The following is a 21,782-nucleotide window of genomic DNA, read 5'->3' as shown; positions in this document are numbered from 1 at the left end:
TACTGATGGGTTTGCAAGCTCACGCTTCCTCTGCCATCGCTCTGACGCCGCACACAACAGAGGACCTTTCTTTCTCTTTCAGCACCAGCGTTCTCATGAGGACCCCGCTGCTCTCAAGTTCTCCTTCTACGAGGTGATAACAGCCAGTCACCGTGCCCCCTCTGAGTTAAGAAGTCTACAGAAGAGATGCCTACTGCCTGGCTGGTACGCGACCCATATGGAGCGTTGGCTCACATACTTCCCGCCTGCTCAGGTAATACGAAACACAACTGACCGTTAAAAAAAATCTACGAGCAATATATGCTGCCTTTGACACTGTTGATCACCCCTTACTTCTCAATACTCCTTCTTCCTTTGGTTTCAAGGGCTCTGTCCTCAACTGGCTCTCTTCTTACCTCTCTCACCCCTCTTTTACTGTCTCTTGGGGCAGTCAATCCTCCCCTACTTTCCCCTTGGCTTACAGTGTTCCCCAAAGCTCTGTCCTCGGACCCTTCTTATTCTCTCTTTGCACCTCCCTCCTCTCCCCTATCATCTCTTCCTTTGGGATTTCTCACCATTTTTACGGTGATGACACCCAGCTTTTCCTCTCCTTCTCTTCCTTCACCCCTGAGTTACACCTAAATCTCTCTTCCTGCCTCACCACCATTGAAACCTGGATGTCATCCCACTACCTCTCTCTCAACACTGATAAGACTGAAGTCTTATTATTTCCCTCCAGCACGCTTCCTCCGCCCTCCCCACTCTTTCTATTAATTTTCCCCCTTCTAATCCTCCTATTTCTACTCATGCTCGTAATCTAGGCATTCACTTTGACTCCTCCCTCTCCTTTACCCACCACATTTCTCTCACCTCCCAGGCATGTCGCTACCACCTTTTCAATATTCGTAAAGTCCGCTCTTCTCTCACCTTCCATGCTACTAAATTTGTAATCTCCTCCCTCATCTTTCTCGTCTCTTCTATTGTTCTTCTCTCCTCTTCGGACTTCCTACTTCCCTTCTCGCCCCCCTTAAATCCCTCTACCACTCCGCTATCTGTACCCTCTGTCTTCTCTCTCCTCAAGACTCCATCTCCAACTCACTCTCTTACCTTGGCTGGCTTCCCTTCCATTCCCAACTTAAATTTCACTTCCTCTGTCTTGTCTTTAAATCTCTTCATGACCTTGCCCCCCATACCTCTCCTCTCTTCTTTCATTCTACACCGCCTCCCACTCACTCCGATCTGCCGATCTCTTCCTACTTTCTTATCCCCACCATGTGCCTCACCTCGTTTCCACTCCTTTCAGCTCCTTGCCCCACTACACTGGAACTCCCTACCTCTTTCTATCCACTCCATCCCCACCTATTCCTCCTTCAGTGCCTCCTTGAAATCACTCCTCCATTCCCCGCCTTGAAACTCTTATCCCCTCTTCCCCTTTCTCTCTCCTCTCTCTAGTACCCCTTCATACTTCCCTTTGCCTGCCCCTTTCTCTCCTACGTCCTCCCCTCTTCTTGCATCCTCAATCTATTGCCCTTCTCTCTCCTTCTTCATTTCCTTCCCCTCCCCCTCCTTCTTTTTACCTCATAGGCTAATTGTTCTACATACTGTTTTACTGGTTTGATTCATATTTTGAAAATTGCTTCTACTGTTATCATGTTCTATGTATTCATGTTGTTAACTGTAAAGCGCTTTGGAGTAAAGCGCTATATAAGAATTATAAATACAAATAATAAATACAATACAGGTTATTGTAGTGCTGCTGTGGGTCCTAGATGCCACAACACCATTGCTGTGACCATTGGGTGTATGTGGATGTTATCCCTGCTAGTGCCTATGACCGATCACAAAGGGTTTCCTTCTACAGGCTGGATATTGACATACATAACAGTCATGCACGCTGAATGCCCCCTTATATGTATGGGTTTTTGCATTCATTCAAGCAGATAAGGAACCCTAGATCTCGAATTCTCATGGCACTTGTCATCCTAATTTCGCACTTTTTGAAAATCTTTTCATTTATTTTATCAGCCCATTGCCATGAAATGTAATAGTGGCATGGAATATTCCAGACAGTAAAATGAACTAGTGATTTAAGCAACAAGCTCAAGAGGGGTGGCCACCCTAAGCATGGAACTTCTGTGCCCTTCATTTTGTGTTATGCCAGCCAAAGTGTTCCCAAGATGGTTGCGCTCACAACTGTGAGGAAGCAGTCCATGCCCAGCTGAGACTCGTGTCTTCCACTTTGCAGAACTAATCATCATCGTTTAAAAAACATGTGCCAAGACCCACAAAGTTCTTCCGTGATAGTGAAACTGGTGCAGGGATGGACTGGGAACCAAAAGAGGCCCTGGAACTAATGTTCAAAGTGGCCCCATATTACACATTTTCAGCAAGCCTGACCCTTTTCCTATGGGATAAATTGGAAATACCACACAAAAGAGGCCCGGGCTGCAGAGTCCTACCGGGAAATCTCCAGAGATCCCTATAGGCCAGTCCTCCCCTGAACTGATGGAGAAAGTGGTGACACGTTTCTCAGGTCAGGCACAGTAGAAACAGATGTTCTTCAATCGGGGGTCACATCAAAAACGTTTGCCACCCCCACCTGTGCCAGGCCAATTGTGGTTAGAATAGGTGCCTTACATCTGCAGGGACTGTCCTCTACAAACCAGAGTAATTGTTCTTTCTACACGGCAACACCATGTAAAATGTTTGCAGAAAGCAATTGCCAGTATTATGTTTGTGCTTGTTAGCCCGTGATACCTTGTCACCAAGGACACATGTTTTACAGTCTTCTTATAACAGGCAAATGCATTCTTGATGTTGTAGTCTCTCTCTCTCTCTCTCTCTCTCTCTCTCTCTCTCTCTCTCTCTCTTTCTCTCTCTCTTTCTCTCTCTCTCGCCCTCTCTCGCTCTCTCTCTCACCCTCTCTCTCTCTATCTCTCTCTCTCTCTTTCTCTCTCTCTCCCTCTCTCTCGCTCTCTCTCTCTCTCTTTCTCTCTCTCTCTCTCTCTCTCTTTTTCTCTCTCACCCTCTCTCTCGCTCTCTCTCGCCCTCTCTCTCTCTCTCTCTCTCTATCTCTCTCTCTCTCTTTCTCTCTCTCTCGCCCTCTCTCGCTCTCTCTCACCCTCTCTCTCTCTCTCTCTATCTCTCTCTCTGTCTCTCTCTCTCCCTCTCTCTCTCTCTCTCTCTTTCTCTCTCTCTCTCTTTCACCCTCTCTCTCGCGCTCTCTCTCGCCCTCTCTCTCTCTCTCTCTCTCTCGCCCTTTCTCTCTCTCTCTCTCGCTCTCTCACACACACACACAACGCACGCACACCTCCTACTACCCCTCTGGTCCCCAGGGTCAGACAGGGCCATAAAAGTGTCTGGGCACCAATAAAAAAGTGTCCCGCAGTTGCTAATTCCTAGTTAGTTATTTTGTGACACTGTTTGAGTAGTGCCCAAGGAGGAGTTTTTTGATCAAATGTGATGCAAATTGAGCATCTCAAAGAATATTGACTCAGCAACACTGGTAAAAACAAATAGCGGCATTGTGAAGTAACTCATCAAACTGGCCCACATTGGACAAGCATGTGGCGCACTTTGACCAAAAAAACAGCCACACCAGCATTTTGTGTTTTTGGTTCGCCCTATAGGCCAGTCCGAGCCTGCTGATCCTACCCCTGACGCAGCCCTCAAGAAACAACCAGATGCAGCTGCTTTGTCAAAAGATATAAATGGTGTGTCATCATGTGGTTACTGTGTTCTGTGGCTATGTTGTGTGAAACACAATCCAAGAGTCAACCCATGGCTTGCCTTAGATGCACCAGGGGTTATTTTTCTTGATGTAGAGCACATGCAGAGTACTTGAGAAGGATGCATCAAAAGTTGTGCGCACGTTTTATATGCGCTGCATGATTTTCATGGATGTGTGTGACAGAGCAGAGGCGCGGGACGGAATTGCTGATTCGGCCACCCCATGCACTTCATCAGGAAACCGCAGCAGCAACTCGGCCCGGGCCTCATATTGATGCAGAGAGAGATGCTTTGGATTCCTACGGAATCTGCATTCATTTGCACCTGCCAAAAGCAGGAGGATTCCATAAGAACCTATGTAAATGCATCCACCCATGCCCCTCAACAAGCAAACAATCAACATTACACAGAGAGGGCTGCTAAGTACACACATAGGCGCTCCTCTGCGTGCAGAATCCAGGCTCATTCAAAAAGGGCCCCATTGTGTTTGCCATATTAATAACAAAAAGGGGAGGCTTTGACAGGATGTGTAAACTCCTAAAAACAATGCTTTTTTGTTTCATTCAAATGAACAATTGTTTTTATATGTTGAAATTCTAACAGGCGCAGAAAGGCACACAGGTGATGAAAGTATATATCTAATGAACTACCCTGTTTTCTGCATATAATGAACTACCCCGTTTTCTGCATATAATGAACTACCCTGTTTTCTGCATATAATGAACTACCCCGTTTTCTGCATATAATGAACTACCCTGTTTTCTGCATATAATGAACTACCCTGTTTTCTGCATATAATGAACTACCCCGTTTTCTGCATATAATGAACTACCCTGTTTTCTGCATATAATGAACTACCCCGTTTTCTGCATATAATGAACTACCCTGTTTTCTGCATATAATGAACTACCCCGTTTTCTGCATATAATGAACTACCCTGTTTTCTGCATATAATGAACTACCCCGTTTTCTGCATATAATGAACTACCCTGTTTTCTGCATATAATGAACTACCCCGTTTTCTGCATATAATGAACTACCCCGTTTTCTGCATATCCACCCAGACTCTCGTAAATGAGATTGTCGTTTTTTATGTGCAGTTGCTTATTGTGGATGGGCAACAGCTGAGAACGGACCCGGCTACTGTGATGGACGAGGTGCAGAGGTTTCTCGGAGTCACCCCGCACTATAATTACTCGGAAGCACTTACGTGAGTTCACTGTACACTGCCATTGCACATTTATACATCTTCGGCATTTCCTCATCTGCCACACACCATGAACGCTCTGCATGTGGTCTCCTCTCCGCCGCCATAAGTCTCCATTGTGTTTGTGTTGTTCCAATCGCCTTTGGCAGCTCTGCATCCAGCTGCGAGGCGATGGAAAGTCATTATCAGCTGGTGGCTGTACAGCGACCTGCGTGCAATAGGTTGGTGGTCTCGGTGCATTTCTCCTGCTGGCAGGTGTCAAGATCCCTGCAAATCACTCTCGGCACTTATTGACAAACTTGTTGGCATTTCCAGGAGCCAGGCCACCGACTGCAAGGACTAACTCACAATTCCCTGGTCTCTGGAGCTGAATTCAGGCACGTTAACAGATCTTGTCACATGCTGGGCCTGGTCTGTGCAAAAGAAATGGGGTTGTTTTTAGTGCCTGACTGAATACACTTCAATAGTGCCCACCTCCTTAGTTAGGTCTGGTGCGTGTGACGTTCGAAACTGTGCCCACAGGAGAATGCTTTCAGTTGGTGCCACATGGCATGCATTAATGATGGTACATGCAAATCTTCTGGGAAAACATTCCAGGTCAAGGCAGAATGTATTACGAAGCAGCAAATATTATTGGGATACTGCACCCGCTGCACCCACGCATGAGCAAACTGCAGGTCACAAGTTCACATCCCAGTGGGTTAACTCCTTAATTCTTTAAAGTTCAAATATTCTAAGGCACATTGAGCCAGGTAGAACCCAATTCTGAAGATGGTTGAATTATGAGGGCTGGGAAAGTAAGCATGACTGTAAAGCCAGTTACTCAATACTATACTTATGCAATAACTGTGGCTGCTGCCTGTACTGGTTGGTAATGAGCTATCAGCCTAGTTAATAGGCCTAAGGAATGTAGGGGCCTTTGACAAATGCTGCAGCCCTATTACCAGACATTGCAATACAATACAATACTGCTTTTTTTGCAATGACTAAGGATGCATGTATTGGCAAAGATGATTTATACCTATTCTCTTAGTGGAATTAAACACAAGCACACTCAAACAGATGTTTGCCCAATGGGGTCACTCAACAATCACCCTGTTTGCAAACACAAAAAATGCAAAATGCTGAGGACATGGCTATGTGCGTCATCGACTGAGATGGCTCCCTAAGAGCCTTCGACGCAGAGAAGGAGAAAAATGTGGGAAAACCCCTCCTCTGGCTACCCAACATTAATTTAAAAGGCAGCTGGGCGTAGGGCGAGCACTGGAGCTGCTAGTCGGTACTTCATCGCCCTCTGGCAGCCCCCGGAGCATGAAGATCAAGAGGGATGTGTTGCAGACCACGCGGCTACGATATGGCACCCCCCGGCCTGGCCCCGGAGTACAGGAGTAAGCAGAGGGAGCTGTGATAACTGGTGTCTCAAGCGGAGAAGTGTTGCTGGAGCTCACCCTTTTCCGCACCTGTCCCGCGCTCCTTCCGTGGTGGCACTTCATGGTCGAGAATGGGCGTGCACCCTCAATGTGAGGAGCAGTGCCTGGGGATAGTCCATGAAGGCTTGCCAGCAAGCAGCGGCCCGGTACCTGAGAGGCAGAAGGAGTCGGCCGGTGCCTGCTGGCACTCTCCGGCCCATGTGGGAGTGTGGGCCTGCCTGCATGAAGCTTTGTCCGGTGAAGACAGTGCCGCAGATCTCCTTCCAGCGGTGGCTGCTGTCCGCCTATCCTCGGAGTTCCGGGCCACAGTGAAGGTGCATTCAAATTGTGCTGGGGAAGCTAGCCCAGTGCACAAGAAGGGCCTCCCTCTGTTGGGCAAATTTTAGAGTTTTTGCCCATGAGGGAGGTCTATTGACCTCTTACATAACTAAAGAGCCCCTGCACTGATATCCTGGCTGGTGAAGGTGGGCACATGTGAAGCCCAGCAGCGTGCATACACTATCTGACTGCTCCTGTCAGCCACACATTACACTTTTCTTTGCCCTGTTGTCTCCTGCCCCGATCTGGCTGGCAGTGGTTCTACTGTTGGCACACAGAAGTGCACAGCAGAGTATTTGGCTGTGCAACATATCTGGGCTGCATTACATGAATATGACAACCTAAATTGAAGTTCCAGCAGCGACAACTCTAGCAGCCTTTACCACCCTAATCTGCAACAGCACCTGGGGGTTTGTAGCAACCACTCTTCCCATTGTGTCTTTGTGTATGGTAAACGCCTGTGCTTACCTTAGTTCTGGCAGGGGTATAGCTCCACCAGAGCCATTTGGGAGCAAGGAAATCCACAAAAGCACAGAGGAGCTCTCCCACAAGAAGCTTTCACTAGATAAGAGGGTCTCAGAAGCTGGGAAGCGGGTCTCAGAGGTGGAAGGCACGTCATGTGAACAGTCCTATGAGGTTGGTGAATGTTCTAACAGATTGGAGGCCTGGGAGGCACACTGCGGTGCCCTGAAAGATAAGCAGGGGGATGGGGAGAATTGCTCCCACAAGAATAACTTCCAGATACGTGGCATCTCCTCGGGGTGAGGGACAATGAACTTCCTGATTTTATGGCAGACCAAAGGTGGGTGGTCTAGGAGTCCTGGATATATTCCACTATAATTTAGCAACACATATTTCTCAAGTGGTCACCTGGGGGACGCCAGTATGCAGCCAAAATGGAAAATAATCGAGCAGGCTCATTCGGCTGTGGGGTCGATCTATCTTCCATACGTAGAGAAAAGATGCGTGGTATTGGACTGCGTATTTTCACTCCTAACCACAACTAGGAACTAACTTTACTGTATGAATGGAACAAACCAGCCTTTCAACCAGTGTGTTATAGGAGAAGATTTGGGGCATAGATGGCCAGGGGTGGTGGGGGGGACTTTGCAGCATATATACAGTGATGGGTGCCCACTGCCCTTTCAGGAGTGTAAGGAAGCCTTTGTCTTGCCTGAAACTGAGAGATCCTGATATGCGCAATTGTGACACTGGGCCTCTCACCCGCCAACTAAACCTGGGGCAACTAGGAAGCTGAATGCAATTGAGTTGGTCTTTCACAGGGGGTTCTCTCAGGGCCGGTTCTCACAACTATATAAGCTGTTGGACACAGGTGAGCCGGTGGTGCGCTTGCCATAGATGAGTATGTTGGAGGATGACCTGGCTGGGCCAAATGATGATGCTGCGTGGTTCTGCATGTGGGCGAGATTGCATAAACCCTCTAGGTGTGGCACAGATAGGGATTGGTTCTACAAATCCTGTCACAGGTGGTACCTCACACCGTAAAGGCTTCACCGCATGTCAGCTGATTACTCTGAGAACTGCTGACATGGCTGTGCAGCAGTTGGTTCTCTCTTTCACATGATGTGGACTTGTGGGTCTCTTCCGGAAGGCGGTGCTGTCCAAAATCAATGATATCACAGGGCTAGTTCTCCCCATGTATCCCAAGGTGGTTTTAATAGGTGATACAAGCAATGGGATATTCCCTCTGATGGTACCGATGGCCACCCTGATCGGACACTTTCTATTGACAGCCAAACTGACTATCACCCGAAATTGGAAATCTGTGTAGGTTCCAGTGGTCCAGAAATGGTGGGTAAATATTTGGGACATCCTGGTGGTGGCAAAATGACTGCATTGTATGAGGGGAGGTACAGCAAATATGTGTCTGTCTGGAAGCCCTTTATTGACTTTGCGGAAAATCACCTAGCGATAATGGTCAACCCCCACTGATGCAGCACTTTTCATTGTTGTAATGAGCTTGGTGTGTAAAGCGGTGCTAGGGTTGAACAACTCTAAGGTTTTATGGTGATGTGGGATTCCGGATTGTGAGATATCTACCAATGCACAAACATATGGCTCTCTGTACTTCCTGTCATTGTGTCCTTTTGAAATCTTATCTTTGTGTCCACGTATACGTCATTTGCCACAGTATGTTAAATAAAGGTTTTTTGAAGACCAGAAATGTAGGTACTCACAACAGGGGTTTCTAGGTGATTGAATTGGTCAGGGATATTTGCATACGCTCCCCCTCCCCCGACTCCATTATTGAGCAAGTACTGCACAAGTTGTACCATGAACATGTAAGAATGATACCCATATTGCCTCAATATGGCAACACAGCTATGTTTCGCCCATCTGCTGAACATGCCACTTTCCCCACCAGACAAACTGCCAGCATGATGTAACCTGTTAACACAGCGGGATCAACCAATCACACGTCCAAAGAGGTATTCGACAAACTTAGCATTTCTGCTCTTGAGATCATAGAATTTGGCCCATCTAAATCTATCAACAGGTTGTATGGAGATCTTTAAAGAAAAGGGAAAACCCTACACCAGACTCTACTATTTCAACAAATGGAAAAGGTTTGTTATATGGTTTTCCAAAAAATAACATCAGTCCTATTGACTGTTCCTCTAGTAACATACTTGCATGCATTCTCTTGTTAATATACTCATGCCCAGTTTTCAATTCACAGAAGGTGCATTTAGCTGCGTTATCAGCATAGGCTAAATCTCAACACAAAGTGCCTTGGTGGAACATTCCTGTTATCAAGGCATTTATGGGAGGGGTATAGCACATTTAACCACCAATAGCCCATCTGCCACCTGACTGGGATCCAAGCATTGTGTAAAGCAAACTTTTGGGGCCACCTTGTCAGCCTACGCCTAAGGCTTCTTAAAGAAAAACCTACATACAAGGTGGGACGTGTAATTACCATCAATATGGAGGTTCATTGAATTACAGGCATTATCTGTGTCAAGCCCATTTGTGTCCATACATAAAAGCATAGTCATTTTAAGGGCACACCCCAGGTTTTTCACCTATATTTCAAAATTCAAACATGTCAAACAGTCCATAGAGCTGATAGCCTTCCTCCAAAATCCCCAAAGCAAAGGGGAAAGGGCAATTCATACACTTTATGCACTAAGAGCCATCGTGTACTACCTCAATAAAACAAAGAGGTCAGAAAATCAGATCAATTATTTGTCTCAATGGCAATAGGAAGGAAAGGAGAATCAGTCACTAGAGCAACTAGTGCGAGATGTATCATGAAATGCATACAACACTGTTACACACTGTCCAATAAAACACTTAATTTCACACCAAGTGCACATTCAATACGTTATACAGGAGCTACACTCGCTTTCATTGCACATTTTCCTTTAGAAGCCATTTGTAAAGCAGCAGCATGGAGCTCTGTGCACACATTCACACAGCGCTACTGTGTAGATACTCACTCACTAGCAGGTTCTCGAGTGGATCAAGCAGTTTTAAGGCAATTATTTGCAACTGTGCCTTCAGCTCCTCCACCACCTTCTTCAGGTACTGCTTGCTAACCTATGAATAACTTGTGAGCCTAAGCAGATTCACAAGCCCCAGAAGAGAAATATTACTTACCATGTAACCGTCTTCCTGCAGCCTGTGTCTGCTTCGAATCGCCTGCACCCACCCATCCTCCCCTTGAGGGAGCCGAGGGAGCAGTTTAAAATAAAAATGGAAAATATAGCCCAGGTTTTAGTTTAAGGGGATGGGTTATTGTTTTTCTTATTGCTGATTCTTGCTCTAGCAGGTCTTGTTGGTCTTTTATGTCCCTTTCTAGGGTCAGGAATTTGTCTATAGTTAGAGATTGTTAGGGTTCGAGTCTCCTGATGTTTCGCTAAAGAGGTTCTGGAAATGTTTCCCACAAATGCTACATATATTAGGCTTAATTTGTTGTTTCTGTGTTTTTTTATTCAGAGTATTCCATTTATGTCAGAATGTATTTCCATTTATGTATTCAACTATTTCTGAGAGGTGTTTCAATTTATATATCTCAACTTATTCCTCTTTGAAACGAGTCACATTTACCCAAAGGAAAACCAAAAAGATATGGATGGCTTCACTCCTTCCCTGCTCATTGTGAAATGTCACATAGTTAATCAGATGTGCAGCATTGCTGCTCTTGGGTAGATATAGGGCCTCAACACGAGTTTGGCGGTAACCCTTAAATGCGGCGGCAACGCTGTTACCACCGCATTTAAGGGTCCCCCAGATCATGCCCTTGGCTGATTTCCCCCCAGCTCTGAGCTGGGGGCAAATCCTCTGCAGATTTGCCAATTTTCTGTGCTATTACCACCGGTGGGAAATCCGCCGGAGGTAATGGTGTGAAAATTCCCCATTGGGCCCAATGGGGAATGAGGAATTCCCGAATGGGCCCAATGGGGAATGGGAACCAACCGTTCGCCAAACCCCTGATCCGGCGCTATTAGCGCCGGGGGTTTTGGCGGTAGCGCTAATAGCCCCAGCGCTAATAGTGCCGGCCCTACCGCCCAACTCGTGATGAGGCCCAATGTGTGAATCCCTGTTTGGGTTATGAGAAATACAAAAAGCAGTTTATAGTTAACAGTGATACCTAGTGATTATTTTGAGAAAATACAGTCTGCTGTTCTAAGAATTATCCTGTGTGTCCTTGTTGAAGTTAATATGTGCAGCATTTCATTTGAACTTTTTCAGTTTCCTCACACTGAATTTCTGCTGCATGTTTTGAACTGTCTGCATGTACTCCACCTGTGTTATATTGAACCTTATTTAAAGGTTTACCCAGTGAACTGTGTAAGTTATATTTTCATATTATCTTGCCAATGTCAAAGTAAGCTACATTATTCTGCCTTGCTGTCTATTTACATTCACCTTTCATATTATTTTGCCAAGTTGATTATTTGCTTTTATCTTGCGTTGTATACTACCAATTCATTTTGGCTGACATCCCTAATAACAGCAACCACTACTGGAATCCGTACATATATTCGAGAAGAAAAAAACGAATGGGAGATTTGTTCGAAAATCAGCTGTACCAAAACTACATACAGCCGTAAATTTCTAATAAATCCCTCATTTGGTGTAATTGTAGTGAACAAGGGGAGCGAGGACTGCAGGGGTGTCCCCCGCATCCATGTTCACTATAATGCCAGTGGGGGTTGTGTGTGTTCCCCGCTCCCGATTAAACAAAGTTTTAAAAACCGGCATCGCAGAGGGATGCAGGAGACAGCGGCACACAGGGAGATGTGCTGCCAACAGGTCAGTAAGGGGGTGCGGGTTACCAGAAAAGTTTTGGGGGAGTGAAAACCGAAAGTCATTTTCATTCAAATGACTTTCGTTTTTTTCTTCCTCAAGCATTTCTTATTCGATCTATTCATGGACAACCACCACTACCTTGTGCTTGAAGTCATTCATGTGAGCACATTAAGGGCCCGATTTATGGAAAAGTGCAGATTTCTCCTGCAATTGCCATGCGCCAAGACCGACACTGCATGAGCCTGCACACAAAATAAAAAATGTGTGTCCTGGGTATTCATGGAATGTACTGCCCAAAGTAGCAGTATTCGCAAAGTCACACCCGGAATGCCACCGGCATGCCCCCATGCAAAGTATAAACAGCCAGAACAGCTACCTTTGTATGCTACCCCAGGTGTAAATACACGCACCCTCCAAACAGTCCGTGGGGTCCCCCACAAGCAGGCCTGCATCTCGGGAACCCTGTGCAGAATCCCCCGTAATTGTTGCCGGCACACCAACAGCATGCGTATGAAAATGTGTAATTCGGGTTAAACTCATAAAATCTGTGTGTGAACCCCCTTAAACCATTCCTGCACCCCGCTACACTGCGTACATGCACCCCTAAGTTAGATCAGAACCCTGGTCTCATACACGCACCCCTAAATCTGACATGCAAACCCACATCCGCACTGCGATTCCTATGCATAAGTGTTTTTATGCCTGCCTTTGGGTGGCATAGAGATCAAGGGATTTGCGTGGCCATTTCTGTGATGGGAGGCTGCACGGGTGGTTCCATGAATACGTATCGTTTGGTGCAATTGTGGGCATGCGAGGGACTGCCTGCAGCCGTCCCCTGGAATTCCCGCTTTTTCGCATGTTTTTCCTCATTTTCTGGAAGAACGGTCCTGACTGAGCCATTCATGCCTGGCATTGTGAGTGATTGAGGGGAGTGGGCTTTGTCCCATTTGGGTACTTTCAGAGTGTTCATGCAAGAGCAGGGGATCCAGACGAGTAAGAGTTTTGGGGTAACACATTGGGGGTGGGATAGGGGTGGTGAGGTTAAACTACAAAACCCATAATGCAAACAATGTAACTGGGTTGCATTGAAATACTCTGGCACTTAAATGCATCCTAAAAAATGTCTAAAATATTAAAGAAATATGTTAAAGAAAACTTGAATTGACTTAAAGTACCCCAATTAACAGCAACATGAGCCTAAAAAATGCCGTTTTGGATTTCACAAATATACCTTTGAAGACACGCAACAAAAGATATTGTGTGACTCGCAACATTGAAGCTGATTGGGCGGCAAGCAATTGGGATGTTGTGCTTGATTTCTAGCCGAATTGGGCTACAAGTGGATTAACATTTCTGGCAACCATGGTCAGATCACCTCTCAATTTTGCATCCCACTTAAAGCACTGGTAGCCACCCATTTGGAGCACTGTTGCCAACCCTAGTTTTAGCAATGAGTATCCTGTGATTTTAAACAGCTGTGGTTTTACCCAGGTGGTGGCACTTTAAATACTCTGTGATCCGCATCCTCGTCCACAAAAACACGGAAAAGGGTGCTTTTTAAAAGGGTAAACACAGAGGTCTACCTCCTTGAAAACCTAACAAAAGGTTTTTTTGTTGCATACTACAGGTTGGCACTAACATACCTTTATGGTAAAAGCCATAGCTGGGCTTCACAGGCCACAGGTCATTCCCCAAGTCTGTTTCTTTGATGTCTTTTATTTTCTTACTGGGCTCGGGCAGACACAAGTGTGAAATGGTGAGCACTAATGGCCCCTTTCCCTGACAAGTCACAGTTCACTGGGAAGGGGCCATTAGCACCCAAAGCCCTTCATTCTCTTATAGACTGCCTGCACTTAATAAGCCTGAAACTCTGTAATGCATGCACACTTGTTCATTTTATTCAGAAGATGCGTGTGTGAAACAATTCTGTGATGTGAAGCCAAGTAGGGCAATACACAGAGATGTCTAATTTGTCCTGCGGCTGCAGCAAACACAGTCCGATTCTGTTGCAAACAAAGGGCATTGTTGTCGTGGGTCCTTCATCTCGAGCAATGGACATTATTCCTGGCTGCCCCGCCCCCCCTCCCGCCCTGCAGTCTCGCACTCATTGCATTGTCACTCGTAAAATCGAATTCTCTGGCCCGGCCTTGATTTACTACGCACTTTTTTTCTTCTTTTCCCGCTACTGTTTGCAGTGCGCGTACAGTGCTCTCAAATGAATATAGATCAAATGGTCACAGTCACTCAGTCCTAATCTCTGCGCAAACACAACATGACCGAATTGAGCCTTCAGCGAAAGATAACGCTTGATCTATGCGCGATTTCTCTCCCTCATAACAAGCTCTTCGGCACACAGCAAACCCGCGGGCTCAGCAGAGTGCCGCAGTCTATTCTCTTTCAACAAATCACTGCTGGAAACATCCAGCTGCAAAACATGTCACTGTCGGAGAAGGCTCCTTCTCCGTCATGCAAGCCGCAAGAATGGCCCGGGGACGCCTCCCTCATCCCTGCGTTTAAAGCCACTTGACCTAAAAGGCATGGTGGCGACCGCGCGCTGCTCTCTTGGATGTGCGCGCATTGCTTATTTATAAGCCTGGCGGTAAAAGGCGGCCTTCCCTGCCCGAGCTTTGCTCCTTTGTGATGCGGTCTCTTTATCCATGGCAGCCTGGCTTCTTTTTTGAAGAATAGAGCCCGCTCTTGTTGTGAAACAGTGTGTTTTCTGATGCGATGACTGAGGCAGGTGGATTGTACGGCCTTAATCCCTCCACATTCCCGGGCTCTTTCTCTGCGTGCGGCCTATTATCACCGAGCGCCGGCGGCTCGCTTGAAGCCTCGTCCGCTAAGCTTTCACAGGCCCTGAGATCTAAGGTGCTGCGTCATCTGAGGCAAATGCGCGGCAAAAATAAAGGCACTTCTTGGCGAAACAGCATGAGGCACCCGGGTGTGAGGAACAGGCGTGCATTGCTGAAGGACTACACATTCTCCTGGTAGCAGACAGGCGGTGTACCTAGAATTATAATGTATGGCGTTTGCTTAGACATGGGCCTGGAAAGATACACATGCTAGCAGGTTTTATGGGACATGCCATCTTTTTGTGTGATATACGTACAGGATCCAGAATTATGTCTGCGTCAGGGAATCCACTCCTGCTTCCAGGCTGCAGTTCTAGATTAAATGGTTGACTTCCGGGTTGAACAGTACATTTACAGTCCCTGCTCTATAGCCAAAACTGCTGCCAGTCAATGCCAGCTAACTAGTTAACCATGGATGGAGAGCCTTTAACCCCCGTTTTATTCCGTGTGCTGACTCCGCCTTGCAGCACCGTCACACCTAGCAGGTTATCTGCACACTGCGGGTCCCCTTGTGAGACCTTTGTAAAACATGAACATTATAACTTGGATATGTCAATGCCCAATCAGTGTTCCCTATTTGCCTAGCAATTGTACTGGTGCACAGCATTAATCCTCATTAATAAATATGCCACGTTTAGTGATCAATCCCTGACCTTGAAATTGCAACCTTTGCCATCAGCAACAGACACAACAGAATTATAGGCACCTTGAAGGTCTCTGACCCTGCCCAAACTTTAGGATTGCAGGCATGACTTTTTTAATATGTTGGGGGCCTTCCCTTGCCAATGGCATTAGATTGTCAAGATGCTCAAAATGCGATTGCTGAATTTCAGGGCTTTTTTTGCGTTAAATCTGATGACCTTAACTTTCTCTTAACCAAGGTTTTTTTCACTGAATTTCAAAGGTTTTGTTGCCTTGTATTTTTCACATTAAATCTGATTACCATAACGCTCTCCTAACTAAGTATTTTTCACTGAATTTCAAGGTTTTATTATACTATAGTTTTATTCGGGACCCACTAGCATGGCCTTCAGCCGTGGCCACTGTTCATGTTGCACCACTAGGTTTCTTTGGGACCCACTAGCCATGGCATTTAGCCATGGACACTCTCCATGTTGAACCAATAAGTTTCTTTGGGGTCCACTAGCCATGGCCACTGTACATGTTGCACTACTAGGTGTCTTCAGGCCCACTAGCCATGGTGGCCTTTGGCCGTGGCCACTGTACATGTTGCACCAATAGGTTTCTTTGAGGCACATTAGCCATGGCCTTCGGCCATGGACACTGTACATGGTACACCAATACGTTTCTTCTGAGCCCACTAGCCATGGCCTTCAGCCGTGGACACTGTACATGTTGCCCCAATATGTTTCTTCGCGGTCCACTAGCCATGTACCTTGGTCATAGCCAGTGGCCATGGCCTTCGTCTGTGTCCTCTGTGCATGTGCACCAATAGGTTTCTTTGGGGCCCACTAGCCATGACCTTCCGCACAGAGACCCATTGCTACCTGCCTAGTAGATGTGATCACTGCAGGTGTAAAATTACTTTTTTATTTCATTCTCTCCCTATTGCCATGGGATTCCCCTGACATTTTGTTATCTATTTTTCATTAGCATTTGGCGTAAAATTGAACCTTTTGCCATGCTCACTTTTGACAATCACAAACATGATATCTCCATCAGTGAGCAATCACTTTAAGATTCAGCTTCTTAATTTTGACGATTTAGACACTTTGGCAGTCTTCTTAAACTCATTCAGGTACGGTTATCTTTACTTTTTAAGAAGTCGCCATTAATATAAAAAATGTCCTTTAAAAAGTTGGCCAATGCTAAAGTCAATGACACTCGCTCCCCCTGCATGAATCTGCAGAAAACTTGTTCATTGATGAATTTGCCCAGTATTTTCGTCCTGAGTTCCGTAAATGCAGAACAAAGCAATATCAGGTGCTGCAGGGATTCTATTGAGTCTTCGCACTTGCTTAGTCTACATGTCAGGTCAGTCTTGCTGGTTCTCGATTTTGCACCCACGATTTTGCACCCAATAACTCTCTTGTAGGATAGAGGTTCAAATGAAAATGCATAAACTGTGATCGATAAAGTCTGTTCGGGAATTCTAAGAGGTATTTAGGTAGTGTATTGTATCTGCAGGCTTCTGGAAATGCTTACGCATATAGTCTGTTTGATTGCTTCTGTTTTTTGCTTCTCTATCCAATTTTGGGTCCATAATTTGTGTTTTACTAGCAGTGCTTTTGCGATGAAAATTTCATCTGACTTCTCTAAATTGAGTAGGATTGAACAGCAGATGCTCCTCCATTCCCTCAAAATCAGTTCAGAAGCTCTGGTAACTACTGCTCCTTGATTCATTTTGAAGCCTTGTATTGGATTTGGCAATATGCATTTCCGGTACAAAGCTAAGCTCTCATACCACTGTTGCATACATCGAGATTAAACCCAGTTGCATCCTTTTCACTTGGATCAGTACGCAAATTAGTAGATCTAGTATTTCTTTCCAAAACAAGCGTTCTAGAACTGCCCACACCTGCGCAGGCAATACAAAAACTGACTCAGCTCTGTAAATCAGAATTGGTACCACCTTCATACAATATAAAGAGATTACTGGAGAGATGGAGAATCCACAGTACCTCCTTAGTATTATTCTGCCCTGGGTTGCTAGGTTCCTTGACTTACTACGTAGGACTAATTCTCTGGGGGCATCTCTCACACTTGCATTCACGCATATCCCTAGATATACAAAAGAGTTGACCTTGGTTAGCTTCTCAGTTTTCAGAAACCATGAATATTTGTAGCTTTGGTTCTTATTAGTGGGTTCCATCACCAAGATTCTCAACTTTTGCAGGACATAATTCTGCAGTGCGTTTAGTTGCCTTTGCAGATGAATTGGTGTTTGGTCTATTAATACCAAATCACATGCATATAATAATCTGTCCAAAGCCCCTCCGTCTATATTAGGGTGGAAGCTTCTCGCCTTCTGTCATGACTCCTGTAAGTCAGAGATGAATAGATTAAAAAGAGCTGAGCAAGTGGACATCCTTGCTCAGTCCCTTCTCAGTTGCTATTGGCTCAGAAAGCACTCCCCTCATGCCCAATCTAACTCAGAGTGAAGTGCCCGAGTACAAGTCTCATATTGCCTCCACAATGTCCCTTGGGCAATCCCAGGAGTTAACCTTTGCCCAGAGCCTAGTGCGATCGATAGCATCAAAGGTCTGAGCCAGATCTATGAAGGCTAAATAAATCTTAGTATGTTTTTTCTCCCTTGTCCGTGCTTTTAGTATATTAATCAAAAAGTAATTCACAGCTGGACTACTCCTTTTACCACGCCCGACTGCATTAGGTCCACATTTCCTGTTGCTGTGCTCTAATTTGAGAGGGCCTTTAGGACTAAAGCTGTGAAGATCTTTTCTGTTACGTCGAGAAGAGCAATTAGCCTATAGTTTTTAGGATCAGACCTATCGCCCTTCTTAAAAATTGGGACCACCACAGAGGTTTTTCATGACAACGGTACTCTTCTGGTCTTTTTTACATAATCAAATAGTTCTCACAAAAATGTCACCCACAATGCAGGATCTTTTTTCAGCATTGCGTTTGTCATTCTGTCTGGCCCTGGGGCACGTGAATTGCTTAATTTACTGATCAGTTCCAGGATGTCTTCTTTGTCAATAGGAAATGACTAAACATCACACAGCTGGCTCTCATCCTCCCTCTCAGTTTGTTCAGTTATTGCTAGTAATAAGGAGAAATGTTCATCCCGTGCTCCTGCCGACAAGGCATTGACTGTCAATGCCACCTGCGGTGTATATACTGAGATAATGAGTTGCCATATTTCACGCATATTTTTAGCAGCTATATTTCCCAACATAAGTTCTGAATCTCACTGCAACATCAGCTGTTTTCTTGTCCTCACCCAAATGTGATGCTGTTGTTTTTTTTTAATAGAGGATGCTGAATCTTGCTTCTTATTGCATCTAACATTTCTCAATTTTGATCTTAAGGTCCTTTTTGCATTCGCAAGATCTTTATCATATGTGTGCACATGAGCAAATGAGCATTTAGATCTAAATGTTCTAAACTCGATCAAGTCCATAAGGATTTTGGAGTAATCGGGGGCCTGTAGACCGTGGTCCCCATTTGTCAATAGGGACTCGGCAATACATCTCTTTGTCAACTGCTCAATTCTTGATGGATATATGATCAACCTATTTCTTCCAGGTGTCAATCCCAACATTACTAGTTAATGTTGTAGTATTCCAGATGTTGATATATTGCAAGTAAGTTTTAGTATATTGGGATCACTCGGCCTAATCTGCACAATTTCCAAAAATTTAGCTTGGGATGAACTTATTGCGGGACACAAAGATGTAATCAAGGATATTGCTTTCCACTCTTCTTTTCCACGTGGTTTTAGCTAGAATATCTCCCTCAATTTGTCTATTCAGCAATTTGATGTTCCTTAAGTTTATGCCTTCTCGTCAGGCATACCCCCTTTCTTCCGCTAGCGACGAGGATGAACGAGTGTTTTTTTATTGGAATGTTGTCTTTGTTAAAGCAGTGGATGTTCTGATCATCGCATATTATTATTAGCGGACTGACCATATTTTGAGAGAGCTATCTAAGAGGTCCATGACAGTGGTTGGAAAATGTATGGCCCACTTGCAGCAATGTTCCAATATAGATTGAATATGATCATCGTTTTTTGAGTTTTAGAGTTGTCTCCCTCAATTTGTGCTGTTGAAATCTGAATATAAGTGTTAGGATTCCGAATTGTCAGTATCTTCATTTTGGTTTTGTGTTTTAACGCTATTAGTAGACCTGACATTGGTCTACCTTTCAGCCCATTCAAAGCTGGGTTCAAGTAGATAGTATACCCATCTAGTACTGGGGTTTCTCTCATCCAAGTCTCTTGAAGGCAAATAATATTGTAACAATCATAATCCATTTCTCCACTTCCAACCAGGTGCATGAATCCTATAGTATTTCAGTTTCCCAATACAAGGTTTTTTTATTATACTATGCTGGCTCAGTTATGGTCTAGTTCTTTTTGTAGTTAATGCCTCTGCCAACCAATTCCAATGTTGTTCCTCACTATTGTGTTCTGTTTTTGTAATGATCTTCCATTAACCACTCGAGTACCTTCCACTGTAATAGTCATTGTGGTTTCATGTTTTTTTAGATGCCCGGTTCTCTAAATCATCATCTCGATGATTTTAAGGGGTAGTCAGGAGATCCACCTATCTCTTCTTTCTTTCAATCCGCATGGTCTCTAGTTACTGCTTTTTGCATTACCGTATGGTCCTTGTTCTGAGCAGTTAAGGTGGTGGAAACTTCCCTCAAATCGGATCCTAGCAGTAGCAGTTGTGTTGCCTCGTCCAGCAATAGCTGTTTCACTAGATTAGAAGCAAGGTAGATTATAACCTTGTCAAGCCTCTCTTCTTCTGGGAATTTGATTATTGTTAAATCCTTAGTCGGTACCAGGAGTAATTATGGGCTATAATGCAATAATCTTAAAACATGTGCTCGGTTCATTGTGAGTCCATCATCAATATGTAAGACCCATTCCACAATTAGGCACATTCTATCTGGTAGGGATTTTCTTTGTCTACTTTGTTTAGTTGTATGAACTCTGCTGGACTCACAATTACTGCTTTCATTTTCATCTCAGTTTCTTCCCATCTACATAATAAATCCTGCCTTTTTTGTTCCAGGGTTCGAAAGGGGGAGCATAAGCTTCTACTCTGGCAGGATCCATAGACTAGGTTACAGATCACATTTGACACTGTAAGCCTTTTCTCAACTTCCATTTTCTTGTTGTCTAGGTACAGCTTAGGCAAACTGCAGGACAGTTCTCTATTTGGTTCCACAGGTCTGTGGTTTGTGTTGCTGGCCAGGTCTTCATCCTGGTATTGATCAATAGATCTAACAGATGCCTTCCCAAGTTTGGATGACCAATTCTGGTGCTTCACTGCTCTGGTTGGTGAATTGAAGTCAGGGTATTTAATCTGATAATTATTTGCTTTGCTGGAGGGATTCGGAATGCAAACTTTATGCTGTAACTGCTGTTACTTTTCCACCCGCTCCTCCTCGTCATCCTTGTTTGTATGAGCTGGTTTGCCTTTAAGCACAGTCTTTTTTTTGTTTTCCAAGGCTTCCTGCCTCTCCTCCAGCAATTCATATTGATGAGGTCTTCTAAGTTTTTAATCTTGCCAGTGGATAATGTTTTTCAGAGTTGCCAAACCATGCTTATACTGCACAGCCTGTCTTTCTTGCTCTAATGTATGAAAAGGCGTTACAGGATGAAAGATCCGGTCTCTGTTTCCAACATCACCTGAGGTAGTGAAGTTGACTGGTAGCTGTAAGTTCCTAAATGCACCTTCTAATTTACCATCATTAGATGTACTCTGGTCTGTTTTTCTCCCAAGCGGTATTCCATTTGCCATTATCGTCAGGTCTCCTTAGTTCTCAACACTAGATTGAGAACAAGTCTGCATGTTATTCTGTTGTTGGTCATCATTCAGGCCGTTAAAACAATTTCCATCATCATATTCTTCACTGTCTGACATTGTTTAAATCGAAAATGTCCATTAAGTCAGACACAGTGTTTTTACTTTGGCTTGGCTTGGATTGTCTACCTTCTCTACATTTCTTTTGTTGGCTTTGTTCAATTTCTTCTATTCTATATTTGAAGTTTTTTTTCTTGTCCAACAGGGGTGTTTCTGAGCTCTTTGGCAGTATCAGGTTTCTCATAAAGGAGCAAGCTTCATTTGATCTACCCTTTTTAGCATTTTTTTTACTTTTTTTGCATTATTTCTGCAATTTGTATTGTCTTTGTGTTTTTTCTTAATTCAGTATTTGAATTGAATTGCTAGTACTAGTTGTTGTCTTTGCGTATCCCGTTTTCTTCGCAAATATTGTGTATTCTTTCACTAGATCAGTCACCTTCGATGCTTCAGGACCATTTTCTTTTGACATCTC

At 44.7% G+C, this 21,782-nt stretch overlaps 1 protein-coding gene across 1 annotated transcript in view; it reads left to right on the top strand.

Annotated features, from left to right (window-relative positions):
- The window catches only part of LOC138516152 (bifunctional heparan sulfate N-deacetylase/N-sulfotransferase 3), a 758,026-nt gene that overhangs the window by 639,624 nt on the left and 96,620 nt on the right, over window positions 1-21,782 (top strand). Inside the window, exons 11-12 of the mRNA XM_069631061.1 lie at window positions 83-253; window positions 4,809-4,918. Coding sequence (XP_069487162.1) covers window positions 83-253; window positions 4,809-4,918 — 281 coding nt within the window. The remainder of the gene's footprint in view (window positions 1-82; window positions 254-4,808; window positions 4,919-21,782) is intronic.

Source organism: Ambystoma mexicanum, chromosome 6q (genome assembly GCF_040938575.1).
Source record: "Ambystoma mexicanum isolate Mex_15411 chromosome 6q, UKY_AmexF1_1, whole genome shotgun sequence".
Lineage (NCBI taxonomy): Eukaryota > Metazoa > Chordata > Amphibia > Caudata > Ambystomatidae > Ambystoma > Ambystoma mexicanum.
The sequence above is the reverse complement of the archived record's forward strand: the minus strand, read 5'-3'. Positions and strand labels throughout refer to the sequence as shown.